This window comes from Arvicola amphibius, chromosome 2 (assembly GCF_903992535.2).
Source record: "Arvicola amphibius chromosome 2, mArvAmp1.2, whole genome shotgun sequence".
NCBI lineage: Eukaryota > Metazoa > Chordata > Mammalia > Rodentia > Cricetidae > Arvicola > Arvicola amphibius.
In genome coordinates this window covers 45,826,789-45,842,280 of record NC_052048.2, presented here as the reverse complement: position 1 = coordinate 45,842,280, position 15,492 = coordinate 45,826,789, and the positions used below count along the sequence as shown (strand labels likewise).

At 38.2% G+C, this 15,492-nt stretch overlaps 1 protein-coding gene across 1 annotated transcript in view; it reads right to left on the bottom strand.

Moving 5' to 3' along the window:
• Nucleotides 1-3,648: 3,648 nt before the first annotated feature.
• Cntn3 (contactin 3) overlaps nucleotides 3,649-15,492 on the bottom strand; it is a 313,843-nt gene continuing 301,999 nt past the window's right edge. The window contains exons 20-22 of the mRNA XM_038319459.1: nucleotides 8,845-8,957; nucleotides 7,262-7,430; nucleotides 3,649-3,749 (exon numbers count right to left, since the gene is read on the bottom strand). Of these exons, the coding sequence (XP_038175387.1) occupies nucleotides 3,649-3,749; nucleotides 7,262-7,430; nucleotides 8,845-8,957 (383 nt within the window). The remainder of the gene's footprint in view (nucleotides 3,750-7,261; nucleotides 7,431-8,844; nucleotides 8,958-15,492) is intronic.

The following is a 15,492-nucleotide window of genomic DNA, read 5'->3' as shown; positions in this document are numbered from 1 at the left end:
GGCAAAATGATTGAAAATCAATTTGTGCCATCTTCAAAAGTTTTAAAAAAAGTACAATGAAAATTAATTAAGGATTTTTAGGCTCCCTGATCATGTGCTCAATCAAGGAGGAACAAAGACCAGTATGAAGTTAAACCAGAAGCTTCCATCCTGATGTAGTTAATGTCAAGAGAGACAAAGAGCTTCACCCCACTTAATGTTCAAAAGTTGAAACTGAATTATTTTGAGTCTACTATGCCTGTCACAGGGTGACCGTGTGCAAATTACTAACTGTTCATCATCTGTGAAATGGGCTTCATGGGACCTAACTAAGGACATGATGCAAGGGTTAACTCAGTGTGTCAAGGAAAGTAAATGAGTACTGTCAAACGTTAACAATGTTACATTTCCAAGAATAACTGAATCCCAGAATCACTTCTCTTCTCTTCCAAAAGCTCTTAGATCATATAACCTTGTCCTTAATACAATGCAATTAAAAGAAAGACATAAAACTACCTTCTGAAGATCTTTTTTTCTCCATGGTGATTTATTCCCTACCTCTGGAGATAATGATAACAGTATAACTCTGTAAGAGTTACACACACCATTTAACTTACTAGCTCCCTGACTCATAAGTGGGTAGTGTCAACAGCTTCAGCTCACACAACAGGACATGCTCCATGGGGCTTAGCATTTGTCAAAGAAAGAACTCCATGAGGAGAATTCTACTATGCTTGCATTCTTCGGCCTGGGAACCCAAGGCTTTGGAACTTGAGCAAGATCTCATGATCAGCAATTCCTGAATGTGCTATGAAGTTGGCAGGAGTATCATGCAAGGCTGCCCTCTAATCCTTCCATGCCCACTAGTACCAGACATTAGGACTGCTGAGAGCATAATCTCTACCTGCGCACTCTCCGGGTATCTGCCTTTAAATAGAAGGCACTAATGCAACTATCTCAACTAGGCTTAAATTTTAACACAACACAACACACACACACACACACACACACACACACACACACACACACACGGGGAGAGAGGGAGGGAAGGAGGGAGGAATGGAGGGAGGGAGGGAGGGAAGGAGGGAGGGAGAGAGAGAAAAAGAGAGAGATTACCTTACAGAACTTTCCTCCATAATTCTTAGATAACAGGATTATCTTTTGTTCCCATTTTCCTTACACCAAAATTAACTTTTGAAATTCTTTATAACTTCAGAGCTGAATCATTAGTAAGTTTTACAAATATTTAGAATGTGCTATACCAGAGGGATTATTTCAGTTAAAATCTAACTCTGATTCCAAAGATAAAAGTCTATGTAAAATGTGGGAACATTGACACTGTTTCTAGGAAATAATAAACCTTTTTTTTTGTCAAAAATGTGTGAGTTTCAAATCACAAAATAAAGCGTGAAGAAATTAAGCATCGTAAGTCTATTAGGCAAATTCTCTGTTTGTTCTATTAAGCACTGTGATGCATGTATGAATTATGCTGGATGTAGAAGTCACTATATCAAATTGCTGATTTTACTGAGTTAGTAGAGCATAAACAAATGTTTAAAAATATTCCCCCAAAAGATTTAAAAGTCAAATGTTTGCTGAAGAAATGTAAGGAATGGCACCGACACTGTCACTCTAGAGCCCCTCCCCCTTTCCCATGCGGATGTTTTCCTCCACCAATGAACAATGCAAAAGCATTTCATTATTATAAATTTTATTAGAATAATACAAAATAATACATACAGATAACCATAGGATACACACACAGGAATTTAAAGAGTACAATTTAGCCTTTTCAATATGAAACAGTGTCTTCATCTCATGGAGATATACTGATAGAAATAACAGGAAACAAGAGAATTGCCATCTTGCAAAAGAAAAGTACAGGAACAGATTCTAGGAGTCATCAGATAATAAAAAAGGTATAGTTCAGTTACATGTACTATAAAGCACAGGGGTTGGAGAAAGTGTTTCCCCACATTTTGACTGGAAATAACAATGGTCATATGAAATCAACTAGTCATTCAGATTTCTAGATATGTACAATATATACAAGCCCTACAGAGAAGCGTAAAAGAAAATCATTCTCCTTTTTTACAGAGTGACCTTGTCTTAAATGGAATCTCCAAAGAAAGGTTGGTGCATTAAAATGGTATCAGCATCTGGCTAATTTTTAGTGTTCCTTATGAGCTACCTCATCGGTGTCTAATTTTGCTACCTTTGGTAATATGAGCAAATTCCAGCAAAATATGCAATTGGTAGGCAAGAGGTAAAAAATTGATTTTGAATGTCTAACACTCAATCTGCTGATTTTCATATACTTTTTACATATTGCTGTGAAGTCATGTCTTCCACAGTCTTTTGCAAACCACATATTGAGAGTCTGAGTCATCCATATCAAAGCCAGCAGCATCACCATGTTCTATTACAAATTTAACTTGGGAACGAAAAAGCCTGCCTGACTTGATGAGACAGACAGTGGGATTTCATTCAAAAACCATCTCTGCCATCCAAACAGAGAGAGGGCCCCTTAATGGAATCAGCAATTGGAAATGAAGAATTGTGTGCATTTTGTTTCATATTTGGGTTAAGATACAGTTTGTTCCTTCTTTTCTCTACTGGGTTTTTTTTTTTTAAGCCTGAAAGCTTATTTTTACATGGGAAGGGAATGAGTCCTTAATTAATTTTATTTTAATTTAGGACAGGATGAAATGTACTCATTTCCAGGTACCATCTTTTCCTGTATATATATGTATATAAAACCAAAAGATAATATCACTCAGATTCAGTTTCCATCGTTGAATTAGACAGATAATCCCTACTGAGAGCATGCAATACCAGCCAGCTTCAAAAACATGCCTGGCTTGCAGGTCACTTTAGGAAGTTCATGTAAAATTCTTCACAGGAACACGCACATGGTGGGGAAATTGTGCTTTTCATACCCCCCTCTATGTTTTTTTTTAACAACTAATTCTTGCTGTAAAAGCATATAGTTGAAATATTATCACCTCATTTCCTAGGATGAATAACAGAGATGAGAGGATGAAGTGATTAGGAAAATCTTGCAGACATACAGTAGGACATTGAGGCAAACGTCACTTGTCCAAGCTCAGAGTGGCATTTTCTAACAATACCCTATGGAATCACTGGCCACTCCCTTCCAGCGTAATAGCTGTCTAATTGCATTTTTACTCTGATGGGTTCAAACTGGTAATTTTAAAATGATAGGTGATGTTGTAATAATGGGAAAAGAATATTCGGAATAAATGACTTTTTTTAGTACAGAAAAGCTGTGTGTTTGTGTGTGTCTCTCTGTGTGTACTGTACATATATTATTTGTTTCTACATATCATGTGTTCACTGTGTGTTTTTGCGTGTGTATCCTGTGTTTGTATTACCTCACACATAGGCAGCGCTTAAACTCATACTGTAAGAATATTTATATCAAAAGTTTGCAGTATGTGACTTGCAAATTCCTTTGGTTTACCAAGCAAATATTAAGGCATTTTAGATTCCTCTAAAAGGATTTACTGTTTTTATTATATTCATATTTTACCTATAATGGAGTAGAAATTTAAAAACACATAGCTGAAAAAACATGCATAATCACGGTTTCAGAAAGTACTTTTTGGGTAACCAATTAAATTTCCAGTAAATACAAAAAAATCCCTATCACCACAAAGCATTTACAATAAAGAACAGTAGGACAGGTATATAACCTGACACAGGGTGTATGTTAGAAATGGCTGATGTTGATCCTCTTGCATCCATACCTGTCAAAGATGATAAACGGTTCATTAGTAAAGGTATTTAGGACACTGTAGACTGAATGTTTCTGTTCTCTCTGGAATCATGCTGAAATCCTGTCTTTAGCTGTGATAATAGTCATGCTACAGTATAAAGTAGCCTTGCAGATCTTTGAAACTTTGAACTTCAACCCAAGGTTTCCTTGTAACTCAATCATAAGCATTAGATTTCTTACTCCTGAGATGGCAATAGGGCTGTGTTGAGACCCTTTAGGGCAGATCTACTTCCTTTTGGTCAAAAGAATTGACTATACATTCTATTACTATGTCTAGGCCATTTAATTACCTAGCTAGGAGTCCACTACCCAAGGAAATCTGAGTCTTCTGAAGTCATACTAAGAGGAGGAACAATTATACTGAATAAAATGATGTACTTTTACATTCCAGAAGTCCCTTAGTGAAAACACTAGCAGACCCCCTATCAGGGAGATAATGGAGGCTAGCCATGTGTGCTGCTTACTTTAGAGTTCTAATTATTATTATTATTTTTTTTTAAAGTTTTCTTTGTCTCATGTTTGGATACTGGCCAAAAGCCTGAGCAAACACTCCCAGGCTCTCTTGGCTTTGTTACTCATTCTTTGAGGCTCTCGAGCTCCTTTTCATTGTTGTTGCTGTTTTGTTGTGAATCTGCTTAGTGGCCTCCATTGCAAAAGGCATGACCTTTTCTTCTCCCTCTTCTCCATCTCCCTCCTCCTGGCAGTTGTCAGATTGGCAGTTTGCCTACCCTGTTTTTTTCTCCTAAACTCTAATAAAATTTCACTCAAGTGAGGTATTGAGTTCATTTCTATATTCTTTTGTTAATGAGACTAAGAACCCAAGCAGGGAATCTCAGTTTCCATGGTAAAATTTGAGTATGGAATAATTTGAATATGTTTGTGAATTTGTGTAGGTACTTTAACCTTAAATTTTCTAGCCTCTGAAACCATGAGGAATATGTTTCTGTAGTTTTAAAAAGCCAGATTGTGATAGGTTTATAAAAGTAGTTTGAAATGGGTGGTCGTGGCACACACCTTTAATCCTCACACTCAGAATGCAGAGACAGACAAATCTCTGAGTTAGAAACCAGCCTGGTCTACAGAATGAGTTTCAGGACAGCCATGACTACACAGAGAAGTCATGTTTTAATTTCCCCCTGCCAAAAAATAGTATTTTCACACTTAGAACAAAAGTAATGCCTGCTCTATCAAAAAAAAAAAAATATATATATATATATATATATATATATATATATATATACTAGGATCACAATTATTTATTATTCCCCTTTATTGCACATGCTGGCTGCCAAAATTACCTATAAGAGATCAATATGTCCAAGTTAGTGAATGCCTCCAATCTGTTCATTTCATATACTTAAACTTTAATTGAAATTGGAAAAACAACTTCATCATTGCGAAAATGATTAGACTTGATTACAAAGAACTGGTGAGATAATTTGATAGTTTAATTAAACAAAGATTCATGGGATAGAGGTTTAGAAAATTGTTTGTCCCTATGCAGATATAATTTATGCCTACTATGAAGCATCATCTCTGTAAATGAATCGATAGAAACTCCATTTCCACAGGCCACCCTGTGTAATGTTCTGACTGCACAAGGTCAGCAACAAGGCAGGGTCACGTGTTCTACACTATTCTGATGTTATTGAATGAGAAAATGAAACAAAAGGAGGGGGACATGACTCTTCCTAGTATGGAGAAGATAGTTTATTGTAGATATAAGGGAGAAAGCAGGCAGAGGGAAGAGTAGTCCCCTAACGAAAGTCTCTCTTTGCTTCTCTCTAAAGAAGCACAGTGCTTAGTCATATTACCTGTCCCACTGTCTATACTCTTATTTCTGCTCTACAACTCACACTATTGACGAATAAGAAGCACGTGATCCGTATTTTGAAAGTTAAAACAATGTGGGCTGAAGAGATGAGATGGCTCAGAAATTAAGAGAAATGCTCTTGGAGAGGACCAGAGCTCAGTTCACAGCCTCCATGCTGGGTTGCTCAAAACCTCACAGCTACCTGTAACTCTATCCAGGTGATCTGAATGGCATCCTCTTTTGGCCTACAGAGGCACTTGCAGCCACACGCACACATGCACGCGTGCACACACACATGCATACACACATACACACACAAATACACATGCACATACTCATACCCTCCCCCACATGCATGCATGCACACATGCACACACACACACACGTACACACGCACACACAAACACACACCCTCTCCCCCCACACGCATGCACACACACATGTACACACACATACACACAAGCATGCACACATACATACACAATTTTTATTATCTTTAAAACAAATTTAAAGTACTCAAATGTAAATTTATTTTTTTGGTCTACTCAACAGACTTCATTGAATTGCACAAATGTTGGGGATAAACTTACCCAGTCTGAAATGACTTTTACAGACTAACTTGCACAGTTAAATGTGGAATAGTTATCTGCCATTTTCCTTTGATTGTTGGAGTTGTGTGTTTTAGTCATGATATTTCCACAGAAAAATAAAATTTCTCCTCCTTAGCGTCAGTTCCTTTGTTTTAAAGATTAAAGACTGTCGCTGCGCTCTTGATTGTCCACTACTGTGGACGGGGTTGAGATCTATACATGGAAGGGTGGAGCCGTCCTATCTGTGTCACTGGGAAGCACAGGGCAAAGTAAAACAAGACAGGATTTCCAGTGAAGGCGGGAGGACTCCAGACAGGATTTAAAAGTAAAAATAAAATCTATTTTGCCTTCTCACTGAGAAAATATGTATGCACAAGTCTGTTTCCCTTAACTCAGAAATGGAAATTTCCATAGTAGAATAAATTTCTTTGGATTTTCAGAAAAAAAAAGTTAGCATGAAGCTCCTGGGACATTAAAAAGATGTATTTTTAAAATCCTGTCTCTCTATCCATTACATATAAATATATTATGATCTTTTAAATGTTAATTTTTTTCTATTGAAAGACCTATTATTTTGCCTGCAATTAGAAAGGGACAAACGACTGGGAAAAGACAGATTTTCACTATGGTAACCCAGCATGTCCTTGAACTAACTAGCCTTGGCTGGTCTGGAGCTCAGGATTCTCTGGGTTGGGACTCCTGAGTCTGGAGATTATTTGCTTCAGCCGCCACACCAGGCAATATTAAAAGGGTGAAAACCTCTGTGTAGCTCAATGCTACCCTTGAAAAGCGCTTAGCATATATGGGTTTGGGAAGTACTTAGGGAATTTGGGCTTGGGAAGTTAATCCTAAGGCAAATGTAAGGAGAACTCCAAATAAGGAGTTCAAATAATACATATTGCCAAATAGTGTTTAATGCCTATTCTTCTCCCATGTTTTCCTCCCATCCCTACAGCCCATGTCCCATGCAAACCAAAGGCATGCTGGGAAAAATGGAGAGGCAGCAATCAATCACTGACTCATTATAGAGTTCATTGATGCTGATGAGAGTCAAGGAGTGAATGAGTTCAAACAACTTACTGGTGATTCTTGGAATCCTAATCTGCTCACTACTGGTGCCATCCCCTCCATCTGTGGTAGCCTTAACTTCAATAATATAGTCCTCTTTGACAGGCAGCAAAAGTTCAGCTGAAGTTTTATTTGTGTTCAGTACTTGCACATCATTTTGACTGCTAGTCCTATAGAAAACCTAGAAAATATAAACAAACACACTTTTTATACAGTCATCTTTTATGTCCTTTCCAAAATTTATTGCTCCAAAATGACTTTGTCTCTACAACCCTAGAATATAAAATGAACTACAAGCTAAGATTTTAGGACTTAAAAATGGGTAAATACTGTAGAATCATCATGTTCTCAAAACTGAGGAGGTTGAGTGAATACTGAACGTTTTTCATGGAAAAAAGTTAGGTTGGGAACTGGTGAGTGGTACAGGATAGAAACACAGAGGGATTATGGAACTTCTGAAAGGAGACCTTTGCTCCAGAGTCTGATCTGATTGAAGCCTAGATCCCCAGCCTTGAAGCAAAATTTTTGAACCATTTACATTTGTTATAAAGGATGACCACATAAAGCTAACATTCTGTTTCTGATAAATAATTTGTATAAAATAACAATGAACCCGACTTAATGCAGAAGGCATAACACCTTGGATAGGGCCTCTACATTGTATAGGGTCTCAAACTTGGGTAGAGCTTCATCCTTTTTAGCAGTTATTCTCTGAGAACAAAACTGCTATCTTTGTATAAAGTAAATGGATCCCATTTTCTATAATTCTTGTGAGCTAGACTTTACCTTACCACTGCAATCCTGTCATCTGCCTCTCAGGAAACCCCCAACAATCGCACTGATGCTTCCCAATAATAGCTTATATATTATTATAAAAAAGACTGAACATGACCCTCCCTTGAGGAAATGGTAGTTACACTTAGGTATGTCTTACTTTTTGTTAAGAACCCCACACCAATGCCCTAGGGCCTGTCTTATCTTCCTTCTGTGCGCCTTTCATTCTTTTAACTCTAAAGATTAATAAGACTATCTAACATATCATTATTAAACCCAACTATGCTTCATTAACTGGATAAAATGGAAATCCTTTCCTGAGTTTAAGTTATAAATATGGAAATCTGTTCCAACATCTATGGAAATCTGTGCCAACCGCATCTATGGAAGTCTAGGGAACTCTTCAAGCTGCTAAGGATGACAGCAGGAAGCCATACCTCCTTCCTCTGCTCTCCCAAAATGCTTATAGCAAAGAGAGATAGAACAAACAGAGACAGGTGGAATATCTCTTTTGTTGAGGGAGGCAGGAAATCATGGGCATCACTTACAGCTGTTTGGAAGATAGTATTTGGTGAGCATTAAAAGTAAATAATACAAGTTATAACAATCATGTTTGGATTCAATATAAGCAAAATTATTCCACATGACAATATTTAACAAGTCAGATTTTGAGGAACTATTTTTTGGAAAAGCTTGATAGTTATGTGAAAATTAGATTTAAAAAGTATCATTAACATTTAAAAATTTTCCTTTCCACTTAGCCTTCCTTGGAGCATGTTTGCAAAAGCCAGAAGTGTAAAATAGTTTAAATCACAACTGACCTTGTAGCCTGTTACCTGTGATTCATTCTCCATCGCTTTCACTTGCTCCCAATTCAGTACCACTTTAGTGTCTGTAGCATTCCAAACGACATTTCCTGGAGGCTGACTTGGAGCTTGAAAAGCAAAAGGAGAAGTTAAACCTGATTTAGGCACAGGATAATATTTCAGATAAAGCAGACAACTGAATATTCTAGGAGGCTCATGGAAGGAGAGGACTCTCCTTGGCAACACATGGGGCAGAGATGGAATGTGGAAAAATAACTAAGGAGTTTTAAAATATTTCCTTATCAAAGATTACTGTGTTTAAGTTAAGAGAAAATTGGCTATACCATACCACAAGCGCACCACACCACACCATACCACGCCATACAAAAACATGTGGATAGTAGAAGAAAGGCAATTCCTCCATCTACCACTAGATGGCTGCTTGTTGCTGAGTCAGGCAGGGCAGCCATGGCACTTGTTTTGATCCTTACTGGAGGCTGAGAGAGATTGCCAAAAGAGCAGATTAAAGTCACAGGAAATGAAGTGTGGATGATTTTTAAGCCAGTCTCTTTATATGATGAGATGGGAAAAACGAGAGGCAATAAAAAAAAAAAATCAGGATTGCTCAGATTCATTTTCATGAGCTACACACATGAAAAATCGCGGCAGAGAGTCCATATTTTAAAGTCTTCATTTTCCAAGTTTAAATCATTTTTTGAGAAAAATAATGCAAAAGGCTAAACAAGTTAATGAGAACTGCATTAGAGAATTAATGAAACTCTCTGAGTTTTATAGACTTGAATTTACAGTTAAGCTTCTTACAAGACCACAAGATAGGAAAATTACACTGATGAGGGGTAGCTAGTACATGCGGGTTTGTATGTATGTGTGGGATGTTGGATGGCATGCTACGTGTCAGGTTCCCTTTAATTAAAAAAGAACAGAAGGGATACTAAGGATGCAGTTTCTTTTCAAAGACAAAGCAGACATAGTACTACTCATTTGTCAACAGCACCACAATTATCTACAATAGTACTGAAATAGTTCACCCTTGTAGATTGAAACATAAGATATTATTTGAATAACTGGATTTGCAATGGTAAAATGATCTAAAAGTGTGCCACTCCATATAATTTCCTGAACGTTATCATTGACTCATGCCATGAGGGAAATATAGCTAGATTTAAAGATGTTAAAGGCTCCTAGATACATTATGGGATAAATAACCTCACAAGATGTTCTTACCTGAACATTTCTTTTTAGTTTATTGTGCCCCTACTAATATATTTTACATAACTTTAAATGTTTTGTGCACGTATACTGGCAATGAGCTTAAGTTAGCTAAGTCTGAGCTGCAAGGCTGTGATAACAAGATCAATAACAGTTACTTAGGTTTGAAATATTAATCAGTGTGTTCTGGTTGCTCTATCCAGATGTGATGAGTGAATTTAGAACATCATCCCAAAGTCTGTTACCTATGTGGCTGACAGCACTATATAAAAGGGCAGGTTTGATTTGATGCAATTCAGATAATACACTTCAGCATGAATTGTTCTATCAACATGCGTGCACTGACAGGTTTTTAAAAGTTCCAGTCATTTGGGATGCATTACCTACCCCAACAGCAGCTTCAGAAATGAAATGACTATAACTGGGAGTTTGTCTTCAATGAATCACAAAACAAGTGATAGGAATACTTTTTGAAATGACAAAGAGAAAGAAAGGAATGAAGGAAGATAGAGAGAGAGAAAGAAAAACTATGGAAAAGTAAATTAATATGGAAGTTTTATTTTTTTACCTTGAATATGATTACTCTTCCTGATTCATTTCACTCTTGTCTGATTTGGTCATTTAAAAAATGTACATTTTTATTTATGTATATGTTTATGTCTACTTGTTTTTATTTTTGACTGTGTGTGTATAGGTAACATCTATACAGGTGCCCACAGAAGCCAGAAGTCATTGCATCCCCTGGAGCTGGATTTACAGGGTGTTGTAAACTATTCAACCCTTGTAGGTGCTGGGAAGTGAACTTGCATCCTCTGGAAGAGCAGCAAGCGTTCTTAACTGCTGAGCCGTCTCTCCAGCCCCCATTTTTACTTTTTTAAAATACTAAAATAAATAAAAACTTAATTTCTAGCTTCATTCCAAACAATGATGGTTACTCAGCAGCCAGGTTGCTATGCTAGTCACATATTTGTGTACACTTTAACATGAAGTTAATGGCTCCTTTTAAATTTTTAAAATGTTGAAAATGTTACCCATAACATTGCTACCACTGGTAACAGCAACACTGTCTGGGAAATTCTTAACCAAAGAACCATTCTTCTAGCCTCTAAGCTTTCAAACCAGTGCTTAGTAACTACCTGTGATGTCTTAGGCATCATAGAATGTACTTTGATATGAGTTACTTAATCTTCAGTGTGCTGCACCGTAGTAGTGTTCCTCATTTTTGTCATCAGCCCAACCCATGGAGCTAGTAGAGAGTATACACCTGTGCTCGTAACATTTCTCTCTTCACAGCAGTCCAAGGGTGATGGCAAATTACTTACAGCTTTCCATCCATGGTGGAGGAATAAACAAAACATGTTAATGGAAGAGATATTGCTCACCTTAAAAGCAACCAGGAATCCACCATAAGCTAGAACGTGGATGAAACTCAACTGAGGCCTCTAGCTAGGCTAGGTGAAATAACCAGTCCTGCAAATACAGTAAGGTGCCTGCTGCACGCAACTTGTAGAAGAGTGAAATTCAGGGACAGAAAGAATTCTGACGATGGTTCACACAGCAGTGCACATATGATTGGTACTATTTCACTGTACACTCGAAGCCTAATGTGGCTCCAGTAAGCGGCAGTGTAGAGAACTTTAAAGCCACATTGTGGGCCTTTGAAGGCACAGAATCAAACAATGAAGGGAGAAAGTTCTTAGACGACTGACAGTATATCTTGCAGCACTTCTAACTTCATGCTTGGTGCTTTTCCCCGACCAAAAGTACAATCTGCAACAGCCGGACATAGGCCAGATCTACTGGACTTAACGTGACAGGTAGTCTATATTTTAAAATTACTTGTCAGGCTTGAAACATACAGACTTTTTTCTCTTTGTCAAATAAACTACTATTTTGACAGTATGATATAGTAGGAAAACACTAGATAAAATATAATTCATTTTATTTAAAGGTGATATTTAATTAGGTTTATAGCACAACATGAAGTGACAGGTCGAAAAATCCCTGAAATAATTTAAGTATCATGCAATAACATAGCACTATTCCAAGAGGATTTTTTTGTTGGAATCTATCATGATGCTTTCTGTGTTTGGTTTTCTAACATCAGCTTTATTAGAGATCCCAGTTGTTCTATAGATGTCTCTCTGCAAAGAGGCAATGACAGTGACACATGTATGCCAGGGTGAAGCCAGAGCATAAGACACATTTATCAATGAGAAGACAGCTAAATAAGTAGCGGTCTGATGTCAAGGTGAGATATTAGACATACATGGTGCTCTGGCTTTATTCTTGGAGGAGCGATGAAACACCCTGACAGAAAAGCAATGGGGACAGAAAGGGCCGATTTTCAGCTCACAGTTTCAGGCTACAGTCCGTCATTGTGGGGAAGTTGAGGCAGAAACTCAAAGCAAGTGACTACATCACACCCACAGCCAATATGAGAGAGAAATGAACACAGGCATGTCTTCCACTCAGCTAGCTCTCTCCACTCTCATACCATTCAGAATCCAATGCTAGGGAAAGGCACTACTCACTTTTAGGCTGAATATTTTCTATCAAAAACATAATCAGGACATGTCCCTCCTACCCCTCAACTGGAGCTGTCCACAGGCCGACCTGATCTAGACATTCCATCAAGATTCTTTCCCAAGGTCATTCTAAAATGTGTCAACTAAGGATTGAAACCAGCCATCACATGTTCTTATATAGTATACAGGCCACTAAGCTTACAGCCAAGGAGAAAACATCTGTAGACTGGAAACCCAGGAAGCACAACCCATCAGGTACTTATGATGGTGTTTTTGGGTTATGGGATTAGAGCTCGCTCTTACTGTCTACTCCATGATTTTGTTCTACACATTTTCTACAATGAGTGGATGTCACTGGAAGGATACAGTGTAAGAGCCTGCAGACATAGCGGACATTATTGTGTGCAGTTTTCATGGATTATATTTCCATAGTGGTCACAGCAATGCTGGCATTTCCTTTGGAAATATGGAATTTTAAGAGCTCATGGTTGCTATGATCAACTATACTGAACTCAGAATGTTTTTCCACTCTTTTCCTCGGCTACCTGAGGATAATAAGATGATTTTCCTGCAATTGAAGGTTAGTGACAGTACCTGAAAAGAATATTTTTGCTCTTAACTGTTGCTTGAAAAAGATCATTGCCATTTTAATTTTAATTAACCACCATTTTAATTTAATTAGGCTGGTTAAACAAGTGGTATTGTGAGAAAATGAAAATCTGAAGCTATTTTCTATCTAGTACTGAGATACATATTGGCTCAATACTGAAAGTATTACAAATGGACCAAATGCAGATGTGGTTTCTCTATGTAGCCCTGGCCATTCTGGAACTTGCTCTGTAGACTGGGCTGACCGCAAACTCAGAGATTTGCCTTCCATAGAGTACTGGAGCTACCACATCTGGCCTGCTATGGTTTCAAGGGCCTTGGACTTGGTCTCCTGCTTGCTCACTGAGCACTTTCCTCTGAGTCATTCCCCAGCCCAGAAAAAGTGGCAAATTCTTGATAAAATCAGAAGCCAATTAATTCCAAGCTTAGTGAGTTCGATGGACTAAAATTAAGAGTAAACATGTGGGGGTTGGGGTGGAGTGGGGGAGGGGTGGCTCAGGGGTAAAGTACTTGCCTAATAACCTGAGTAAAATCCCCAGAACTCTAAAAGTGGAAGAGAAGTGCCTTCTGCAAATTTTCTTTGGACAGCCACACATAGGCTGTGGCCTGCACACGTTCTCACATAATAAACACACACACACACAGAGAGAGAGAGAGAGAGAGAGAGAGAGAGAGAGAGAGAGAGAGAGAGAGAGAGAGAGAGAGAGAGAGAGAGAGAGAGAGAGAAGAGGCAAGGATGCCAGAGATTTGGGGCCTAAGGACTTAAATAATCAGGCTTTGTTTGTTGAAATGGGGTTGTTATGGTGGATAAGAGTCAAGGTGAAGGACAGGAGGGAGAACTCAGCATAAGACGGACTCAGTCTGACATCCTATTAGATGACTTTGAAGATGTTGTTGGCCTGAAACCATGCACACTGCAACCAGAACTGCTACTGGAGGTTTATAACACAGGCTGCTGATTGTTTGTCCTATAGATTTTCTGTGAATTCTGGACAGGAGACTGCCAACATGCTTCCCTTTAGCAGTCAGCACTTCCTATCATTTTCAAGCCATCGGTAATTTTTCTCATTAGTCTCATTTAGAAGGATGGTGATAAGAGTTGCCTCTCTTTGGCTTTTGAGTGACAGAAACCCATCTTCAATTACTGAAGAGGCTAATTACTGTTAAGTTAAAGATGCTTTTTAGAAAGCACAAGTATTTGGATGCCAAAAATTAAGTGTTTAATGAAAGCTACAGTACTTTGCTCGAGAATCCTTCTGTTATTTTACAATCAGAGACAACACCTACAGGCCGCATTGGTGGAAATTCTTGCATGTTGAATTCCATGATTACAAGGACACACAGCTTGCAAAGTTTAAACTAGACCGTAAAAGGCTGCAGCGTATATTTTGAATTCACCAAGTGCAGTCAAGAGGAAATACATTTGATTAATAACAGTACTTCAAGCTGGCCCGCTTCTTCAGCTTTCATTTATCCACTCAGTCATCCAGTCAGCATTTAATGAGGGGCTGACGTGTGCTGGGAGAAGACTGGGCACAGAGTCTGGGTGAATAAGGCACATAGGCCTCTCAGCATAGTTTATCAATGACAGGAGCAAACAGAGACCACACTGGGAATCAAAAATGGTATCTCAGCTCGTTATAACTGCAGCACCTAGATGATTTCTTCAGATGACGATCATGTGAACCTTGCCAAAACTTCTTCAATAGGACTTGAAGCGAAACCTCATCAATGCTTAGGATGATTTTTTTCAAAGCTGCCAGTAACAACATCAGAAATAGCTGTGAAAGATGCTATCTTATTTTATTTTGGTGCTTTAAAACTCACTAGCATAATTTTTTCAAAAAGAACGCATGTTCTTTATATGCAATCTTAAGAAGACTGATGAAGTTATGAAATTTCCCATACAGTTTAGAAGACCTTCGTTAGCAACACTTACAGAACACTGTGCCAATCCTAGATGAGCTGCAGCACTGGAGAACACTATTTTAAGGAGAGATTGAATTCACTTGGGGAAATTCCCATTAGACATCAGCGGTACCAGCCCTGGATTCCTGACTACATTTGGGCGTCTTACCCAGTTACCAAGCACAGAGCAAAAGCATAATAAACACTGGTTTGAAAGGGATGTGGACATTCTGAGGATGTGATTGGAAGAGAGGAGCAAACAATGTTTCAGACTCTGGATGACAGTCCCATCACCTACTCCACCATCTTTTTGAAGGAATCTAAATTTCCTGTGGCTCAGTCTTTTCATTTCTAAAGTGAAGACACGAATAGTTTCCAAGCCAGTGCT